This window comes from Oncorhynchus kisutch, linkage group LG13, assembly GCF_002021735.2.
Source record: "Oncorhynchus kisutch isolate 150728-3 linkage group LG13, Okis_V2, whole genome shotgun sequence".
In the NCBI taxonomy this organism is placed as follows: domain Eukaryota; kingdom Metazoa; phylum Chordata; class Actinopteri; order Salmoniformes; family Salmonidae; genus Oncorhynchus; species Oncorhynchus kisutch.
This window is the reverse complement of record NC_034186.2, coordinates 54,174,539-54,184,197: the sequence shown is the minus strand read 5'-3', so window position 1 is coordinate 54,184,197 and position 9,659 is coordinate 54,174,539. Positions and strand designations below refer to the sequence as shown.

Sequence of the window (9,659 nt, the reverse complement as noted above, 5' to 3'; positions counted from 1 at the left end):
ATGTTGAGTGCTTAGCAGCACAGGAAAACGGTCCAATTTACACACTTATCAAGAAAACACACATGGGACTCCCTATTGCCTCTGATTTGGCAGACTCACTAAACACACTACATTGTCTGAGTGTTAGTGTGTACCCCTGGCTGTCTACATTTTTAAAAACAAGAAAATGGTGTCTGGTTTGCTTTATATTAGGGAATTTTAAATTATTTGTACTTTTGATATTTAAGTATATTTTAGCAGTGCATTTACTTTTGATACTTAATTATATTTAGAACCAAATACTTTTCGACTTTTACTCCAGTAGTATTTTACTGGGTGAGTAACTTGAGTAACTTTCTATTAAGGTATCTACTTTTACTCAAGTATGACAATTGGGTACTTTTTCCACCACTTGTGTACACGCTGTCTGGTAGACGGGGTGCTATGACGTCATTTTGCAGTCAGGGCGGGGAAAGGTAGTGACTGTTAAGAAAGCATGCCCACAGCTTTGGCAGACAAAATAATAATGTTGCGCCAAAATGAGTAATATCACGCGTTGTCCCAGACACACTCATAGAGAATTCAATAAACAGAGAACAACGCAATTTGGCAGGGAGAATTGGAGCTGAGAGAGGGCGCAGTGTGGGCGGGTTAAGAAACACGGAGAGGGAGGGGACGTCAGCGTTACATTCCCATCGTTTTTGCCCCTTCATGCGACGTCTGCCGAAAACAAGGACATCGGTATTGAGATACTATCCGTTCGTATCAGTCTTGCATCAAACTGAAGCGTGCACATTTGAGTATATTCAATAGATCTGTATATGAAATTCCGTTACCTGCGCTTTAGATACTTTTGCGTCGGAGGAGGATAGCTGAGCTGCAGAGGCGCGGATGCTACGAGGGTAGCGTTGGGTACCACAACACCTCACACTCAGCACGGTAATGTGAAATTGACAGCGGCTTTCTTCTGTTTTTGATTGTAACCAGCATCTATGTCTAATACAATATTTTTAAGGGTCCAAATATAGATCTGCTGGCGTATGGTGCCAATTGATGCACCTATCCATCAATATGGGCTATACAATCGATTAGTTATTGTCGCATGTCTGCATCACCTCTGTGTAGCCTTGGAACAACCTGTGCTACCTATTAATTTGAGCAGAATATATATTGTACGGCCCTCTATACAGTCTCGTTCAAGTTTTTTGTTTTGATTGAATATATAGGCATAGGCATAGGCCTAGGCAGGCTTCGATTTTACGCATGGCAGTGAATGGTAGACTGTGTGGTATCGTGATGCCAATAACGGCTCAAATACCCCATGGAATCATTTTGAATACTGTTGTCAATTAACTGGCACGGACACTAAACCCTTAACACACCCACACAGGCAAGTGAGTAGGTGTGTGTGCATAGGCAGCATATTGGCCTGTATAACCTATAACATCACTGTGTAATTTACCATCTCAAAATGAATGCAGCATAACTGGACACTACTAGGCTATTTATTACAGTTCCCTTCAACTCTACCATGACCTGGGCCCATGTGCTGTCGTTTTACTGTGCTTTTGTTATTATGCATTATTCCTCTGTATTCTGTATGAGGTGAAAGTATAGCGCCGGAAGATTCCGTTGGCTTAATGTATTAGGATATTTACTGATGTGTGTTTGTCTGTCCTGTCCTGTCCTGTCTCTGTTCTCTACACCTCAGTCCATCTTCCAGTGCTGATCGGTTGAATGTGTCAAGCTCATTCTGAGGCTGGCCGAGTGTCTGCAGGTTTTCACTCCTCCCTTGTACTTAGTTGATTAATTAAGGTCACTGATTAGTTAGGAACTTGCATCACCTGGTGGTGTAGGCCTTAATTGGACACAAATTGAAAGGAGAAACCAAGAACCAGCACACTCGGCCCTCCATGGAATGAGTTTGACACCCCTGGTTTAATGCATGTACTGTATTCCTCTTCCCTCCTCCCTTCTACCTTTCCTTTCCTCCCTCAGATGGACAGAATGAGTTTTCTCTCCTTCCTCCTCCTTTGCTTGACTTCAGTTGCCAATGGCAACAAAGGTCAGTTTCCTTTCCTTTTGACTGTTTAATTGTACCACTGAAATAAGTTTTTTTTCTTTCTATTGCCATGGGAGCACACATACCTGTAGTCACGCTCAAGGCCAGGGCCCTTTTGTCGCTGTCCCCTGAAATCTAGAGGGAATTCAATCATATACCCACTCACTGTGCTCCAAGTCATAATATATTAAATGATATGTCTGTAATTTATGATTGCATACACATCACCATTATAGAGTGTTGTCCTTCATGGAGCCTGTATTTTGATCAATGTGGTGATGATGCTATATGTGTATGTGATTCTTTGTGTAATTGATAGCATGACTTTCAAAGGAGGATCAATCTTCCTCTCTCAGATAGATCACCGCGGATAGTTGTTGAACGTTGTTCCAATGATTATCATGCTGGAGACTTGAAGTGAAACTGGAATGGTCCGAGTGGGGCGAGGAACGTCAGAGAGGGCGAGGGAGGAGAGGAGGAAGGGTGTGACGTTGAAAGACAGGAAGACACAAGTGGAGAGAAGGGAGTGACGCTGAAAGACAGGAAGACACAAGTGGAGAGGAGAGAAGGGGAGCAAAAAGGAGTCGCTCCAAGGGAAGGGACACAGAGACACTGCGTGTGTGAGAGAGGAACCTGACAGATAGTTAGGAAGGGTGGGTGGGGAGAGGAAGAGAGAGAGATGGCATGTGGAATCAAGTGATGGCGTGAAATAAAGAGTGAGAGCGGTAGAAGTGTGTGAGAGAAGGGCAGAGAATGAGGGGATGTTGTGTGGAGAGAGAGAGAAAGTGACAGAGAGAGGAAGAGTGCCAGAGATGGAAAGAGATGTCTCTCAATCTGTAATCCTGGGTGTAATCCATGGCCCTGATGTTCAGATTTAATGCTGTATTGCAGAGAGAGAGAAATAGGGAAGGAGGGGATGGGAAAGAGAGACAGGTAGGGAGAGAGGGTGAGAGATAAATGACAAAAAGAGGGACAGAGCAGAAGCTTGAGGACAGGTGGTGTTCGTATCAGATTAACCATTGAGGACGGTGAATACTAGCCTGGGCATCACTCACTAGCCTGGGCATGACTCACCAGCCTGGTCACACGACCAAAGGGGTATACTACAAAGCAAGATGAAGGTGTTAACTTGGCTGAATATTCAGAAAAAACTTTTTCATTTTTAGAAAGATAAACTTGAAATGGGCATGGTCTAATTGACTCAACAACCAAACATACATCCCACTGGGGAAAAAAATGGATGAATCAATGTTGTTTCCATGTCATTTCAACAACAAAAAAGGTGGCAAAACTGATTGGATTAGGGAAAAAGTAATCAACGTAAGGGAATTTCCCCTTTTTTAAATCAAATTTTTTACCTAAATCCAATGATATGGTGAAATGTTTGGTTTATTTTACATTGAATTAATGTTAGTTGACAACTTAACCAAATGTACATAAAAACTAGACTGTGAGCTGATGTCTATGCCCAGTAGGATATCTACAGTGCATTCGGAAAGTAATCAGACCCCTTGACTTTTTCCACATTTTGATACGTTACATTTTGATACGTTATTCAAAAATGTATTTAATATTTTTTTCTCATCAATCTACTCACGATACCTCATAATGACAAAGCGAAAACAGGTTTTTAGACATTTTTGCTAATTTATAAATAAAAAAAAACAGAAATACCTGTTTCAGACCCTTTGCTATGAGACTCGAAATTGAGCTCAGGTGCATTCTGTTTCCATTGATCATCCTTGAGATGTTTTTACAACTTGAGTGGAGTCAACTTGTGGTTAATTCAATTGATTAGACATGATTTGGAAAGACACACACCTGTCTATACAAGGTCACACAGTTGACTCTGCATGTCAGAGCAAAAACCAAGCCATGAGGTTGAAGGAATTGTCCGTAGAGCTCAGAGACAGGATTGTGTCAAGCATTGAAGGTCCCCAAGAACACAGTGGCCTCCATCATTCTTAAATAGAAGAAGTTTGGAAACACCAAGACTCTTCCTAGAGCTGGCTGCCCGGCCAAACTGAGCAATCGGGGGAGAAGGGCCTTGGTCAGGGAGGTGATCAAGAACCCGGTGGTCACTCTGACAGAGCTCCAGAGTTGCTCTGTGGAGATGGGAGAACCTTCCAGAACGACAACCGTCCCTGCAGCCCTCCACCAATCAGGCCTTTACGGTAGAGTGGCCAGACAGAAGCTACTCCTCTGTAGAACTCTTATCTCACGTTGATTCAGACCAGACTGCCATTTTAATTGTTATAATTTGAGTGTTTTTAATGTTGAAACGGCAGAGCGGTTGCTACACAACATGTCCTGTGGCTCTGTCATTGCTGTCTGAGTCTAACATCATAATTTCAGCGTCTAGTGAGGGAGACATGTCTAAAATAAAAGCCCCCAGGCTTTTGTTTTGGTCTTTGATTATTTGAGTGTAAAATCGTCACCGTTCCAGCTTGTTAGCTCAGCCTTTGATTGATATGGGTGAACATTCTGGAGAGAAATGAAATATTAATTGGCAATTAGAGGGTGGATTCACAGCAAACTTTCCCTGTTTAATTTGGACGTCCATGTTTGCCAGTGAGTGAAGTGTGCCTGTGGGCAGGCTGCTTGGGCTGTTCTGATTGATATGTGCAATATACCTCTCCCTGTGTGATAAGGTGAAATCGGCCTAGGTGTAATTATGTTGCCAACTGACGCAAGGTGTGGAGTGACACTTGACGGGTGTGTTAGGGGGCAGGGGTGGGGGTTTGAGTGTGTGCATTTCTGTGTGTGTGTGTCTTTATTTGTCTGTATGTGTATCTGCGGACACACATACACACACACACACACACATGTCCTCCCATGTAATGGGGTGTTACAAATACCCATGTTTTTCCCCCCTTCTGATTGCTCCATTTAACCCAAGCCTCCTTTTGTCTCCTGTGTTGCCGTTCAGCCAATAAGCACAAGCCATGGATCGAGACGGAGTACCAGGGTATCGTCATGGAGAATGACAACACCGTTCTTCTCAACCCACCACTGTTCGCCCTGGATAAAGATGCTCCACTGCACTATGCAGGTACAGTACAGACATGGTTAGAATGATCGGGGGCACTTGGCAGTCCTCTAACAAATCAGGACTCCCCCATATAACAATAAGCATTATAAAATATTAGCATTGAAAGTATGGTAGCAATGTATTTTACGGGACAAATATTACCGGGGTGTTTACTAATTAACACTGAGTATAAACACAAAACATGTTGCCATTTGGAACATATTTGCTATTGATTACAATGGCCACGGTTAGTTCACTATCTCACTGGGCTATTGAAAACCGAGTCCCACAATACCCCTACAGTGAGTAAGCATTTTGTAGAGGGGAAATTGTTAGACATGTTTCTTATGTTATGCCGCCCTACAATTAGAATGGACAGAGTCAAATGGTAATTACACAATAATAACCAATGAAGCGCCATCATTTGTGCCAGAAAGTTCAGTCAATTCCAGGTAAATAAAGCACTACCCAAAGGATTTTGCTGGGCACTCCCATAAGCATGACAAATATTAACATGGAAAATAATCATGTCTGTCCAATCCTCTATTTTTAGGGCCACCCCAATAGTCTGTGTAAATCTATTCCTGGGTGCTACACTGGTCCTCCACAGCCAAGTGAAATTCAATTATTTGTATTCATTGGGAACATTATATGCCCTGTGCTCACAGAAATCATTATGGCACACATTTCCCAACTGGGACAATAAAGTGATTGATTGGATCATGTAACATCACATGGGGTTCATTGAAATAGATCACTGAATTTCATTTGTTATTTTCTTAGCCATTGAAGACTCTATTTGAGTAAATCCGTCAATGTAAATCATCAAAATGTAAGCCTACTGGGTCCTTGAGATGCACAGAGAGTCACTAGAAGTTAAATTGTCACTAAAAGGAGTTGGGCCCTCCCTTTCTCTCTCCTTCCCCCTCTCTCTCTCCTCCAGGTGAGATCTGTGGCTTCCGGGTGCACAATGGGCCCACGGGATCCAGTTCGGTACAGTTTGAGGCGGTGGTTCTGGACCGCTCGACAGGGGAGGGCCTGGTCCGCTCTAAAGAGCCCCTGGACTGTGAGAGCCAGCGGGAGCACAGCTTCACCATCCAGGCCTATGACTGTGGAGAGGGCCCCGATGGAGCCAACAGCAAGAAGTCCCACAAGTGAGATACACTACATTACCCTGAAGGACAAATAGGTTTAATGGATAGGGTTGTTGTCAGAGGTTATGCTGGTTTTGGTAGTTTGGAGAATGATTAACCCTTGGGTATTTGTCAATGCTATGCTTGATCAATACATTACTATATTACAATGCAGTTATGTATGTATTGACCTCTCTTCCTTCATCTTTATCATGCTCTTTACTTTTCTCCTATTTTCTCTCTCTCTTTCAGGGCTACGGTGCATGTACGTGTGAATGACGTAAACGAGTTCTCCCCAGTGTTCGTGGAGCGTCGCTATGAGGCCTCCGTCCCAGAAGGCCGTCTGTTCGACCGCATCGTGCGCGTCGAGGCCCTCGACGCAGACTGCTCCCCGCAGTACAGCCAGATCTGCTTCTACGACATCATCACCCCCAGTGTTCCCTTTGTCATCGATAACGATGGTGAGAACTACAGCTATGACAATTGAGCTGGGCTTTACATTAGTTTTCCACAAATAAATGAGGGTCTGCCTCGTCTTTACCAGAGCCATTTAGAAAATGTTTATCTAAATATATGGCTCTGGTCTTTAAAATGTCTTTATTTGATTCATATACTATAAAAGTGAATATAATGTGTGAGTTGACATCTTGTCCCCAATGAAAACAACAGTTAGCATGGTGATGACTCCCAATCTGTACAAATACGAGTTCATTTCCCTGTTCTGTTTCAGCTGTCTCCAGCTGATCTTGTTGCTATGTACATTGCTAGAGAATGATCTAAGCCATTTCCAAGTATCTTGCTTACCCACATTGCAGTTTATATGCTATAGCATTCCTTTTGTACTGCAGTGAATAGATTTGCAGCGTGTTTTTGCTGTAAGAAACCCCGGTTGACTCCCGCCTTCACAGGTAGATAGTCCTAGCTTTCAGAAGAACACTCATGTGCGTAGGTAGTAGTTGTGTAAGCAAAGCTACCGCATCAACACTGCTAGGGCTGGTTTCTTTGAACAGAGCCCAGAGGACAATAGGTTCAGGGGGGTTAGGCCTTAGTCTAGTGTTTCTGTTGATCTTGTAGGCATGCTTCCTCTGAGGAGAAGGCTTTGATTTCAGTCTGCAAGACTCCCATTGACGGGCTACTGGTGGGAGATCGATAGCGGGCATTTTGTAATATGACAACGGCATAGGGGGAGGCAGATTTTCTCAGGAGTCAGGTTTTTACCGTGACTTTGCACAATTGGCAGTGACTGGGGAGGAGGTTCCAGGGGATGAGAAGTTCCTTTAATATATGGGTCAGGCTGCTGGGCCCAGATGAAGCACAGAGACTTTTTGTTTCAGCCCTGGCGGTTTATATGCCCTAGTATTGTCACGGTCTCTCTCACTCTCTCCCCCCTTCTCTCTCGCTCTCTCTTTCTCTTTCATCCCTCCCTTTTGCCCCATCTTTCTTTCTCCCCTGTCTCTCATTGTCTGGCGCCTGTCGTGCAGGTTCCGCCAACCATTTCTTTGTGACATTCTCTCTTCGACTCTAGATATACTGTAAGAAGAAACTGTCTTTATTCATTCATATCGTTTTCTCTTCTCTCTCCCTCCCCTGTCGTTGCCTTTTCCAGTTGAATATACTCCACTGAACAATTTTGGTGTGTCTGAGAGTGTGTGTACAAGAGTGCGTATTTGTCATGCTGTGCTTTTGAGTAAGTGAGTGAATGACTGTTTGTATTGTACTGTACATAACTCTCTCTCCTTCCCTCTCCTCCCATCTCCTAGGTAACATTAAGAACACAGAGCCATTGGATTCGAAGCGCCAGCGTGTCCACACCTTCTGGGTGACAGCGTTTGACTGTGGCAAGAACCGTGCTCAGGCCGACGCCCAGGTCGTCATCACGGTCAAACCGTCCTGCAAACCCGGCTGGATCGGTAATCAATACACTAAACCCATCACCCCCCTCATTATTCACGACTTCTTCATCTACCTCCTCAGTTGTAGTGTGGAATGGACCTATTCCCTATATAGTGCACTACTTTTGGACAGAACCGTTTGGCCCGTGGTCAAAAGTAATGCACTACAGTATATAGAGAATAGGGTGTAATTTGGGACTACATTAGTGTCTGAAATGATACTGTAGCATATAGAATGGACGTTGATGGTTTGTATTTTGCAGACTTCAATTGAGAAAATGGTGATTACGAAAGATGATAATGCTACGTGATATCTCAATTGGTGTGAATGGTCGAGGGACACAACTTACCTTTGCCTTTAGAGCATAATTATCATAACATGAATGACACATCATCATCATTTTTGTACAGTGCTTTCGGAAAGAATTCAGACGCCTTAACTTTTCCCACATTGTTACATTACACCCTTATTCTAAAATGTATTAAATCGTTTTTTCCCCTCATCAATCTACACACAATACCCCATAATGACATAGCAAAAACAGTTTTAAAAAAAATTATAAACTGAAATATCACAGTTACGTTTAAGTATTCAGACCCTTTACTCAGTACTTTATTGAAGCACCTTTGGAAGCAATTACAGCCTGGAGTCTTCTTAGCAGTGGCGATTTTAGCATGTAAATCTTGGTGTGGCAAACTCCCCCAAAATGGTTTACATTTAAAATTGTAGTGTTTAAACACTACCGTTGAAAACGTGTCACTTAGAAATGTTTTTGAAAGAAAAGCACATTTTTCTGTCCATTAAAATAACATCAAATTGATCAGAAATACAGTGTAGACATTGTTAATGTTGTAAATGACTATTGTAGCTGGAAACTGATGATTTTTAATGGAATATCTACATAGGCGTACAGAGGCCCATTATCAGCAACCATCACTCATGTGTTCCAAAGGCACGTTGTGTTAGCTAATCCAAGTTTATCATTTCATAAAGCTAATTTATCATTAGAAAACCCTTTTGCAATTATGTTAGCACAGCTGAAAACTGTTATTCTGATTAAAGAAGCAATAAAACTGGCCTTTAGACTAGTTGAGTATCTGGAGCATCAGCATTTGCGAGTTCGATTACAGGCTCAAAATGGCCAGAAACAAAGACCTTTCTTCTGAAACTTGTCAGTCTATTCTTGTTCTGAGAAATGAAGGCTATTCCATGCGAGAAATTGCCAAGAAACTGAAGATCTCGTACAACACTGTGTACTACTCCCTTCACAGAACAGCGCAAACTGGCCCTAACCAGAATAGAAAGAGGACCCCGGTGCACAAATGAGCAAGAGGACAAGTACATTAGAGTGTCTAGTTTGAGAAACAGACGACTCACAAGTCCTCAACTGGCAGCTTCATTAAATAGTACCCGCAAAACACCAGTCTCAACATCAACATTGAAAAGGTAACTCCAGGATGCTGGCCTTCTGTGCTCACTTGAACAGGAAGGTGGCACAGCAGTCCTTCTGGTTGGCAAATTCTGGCATCAAACTTTGTCATCAAAGTCTGGCATTCTCTGG

General features: G+C 42.9%; 1 protein-coding gene across 2 annotated transcripts in view; it reads left to right on the top strand.

Annotated features, from left to right (window-relative positions):
- Window positions 1–537: 537 nt before the first annotated feature.
- Window positions 538–9,659, top strand: part of LOC109902178 (calsyntenin-3-like) — a 37,789-nt gene continuing 28,667 nt past the window's right edge. Inside the window, exons 1-6 of one of the 2 annotated variants that reach the window (XM_031786568.1) lie at window positions 538–918; window positions 1,978–2,044; window positions 4,971–5,093; window positions 6,016–6,226; window positions 6,458–6,666; window positions 7,966–8,115. In XM_031786568.1, the coding sequence (XP_031642428.1) occupies window positions 1,978–2,044; window positions 4,971–5,093; window positions 6,016–6,226; window positions 6,458–6,666; window positions 7,966–8,115 (760 nt within the window). In that variant the 5' untranslated portion in view covers window positions 538–918. The remainder of the gene's footprint in view (window positions 919–1,977; window positions 2,045–4,970; window positions 5,094–6,015; window positions 6,227–6,457; window positions 6,667–7,965; window positions 8,116–9,659) is intronic. The other variant, XM_031786569.1, reaches the window with a different exon arrangement.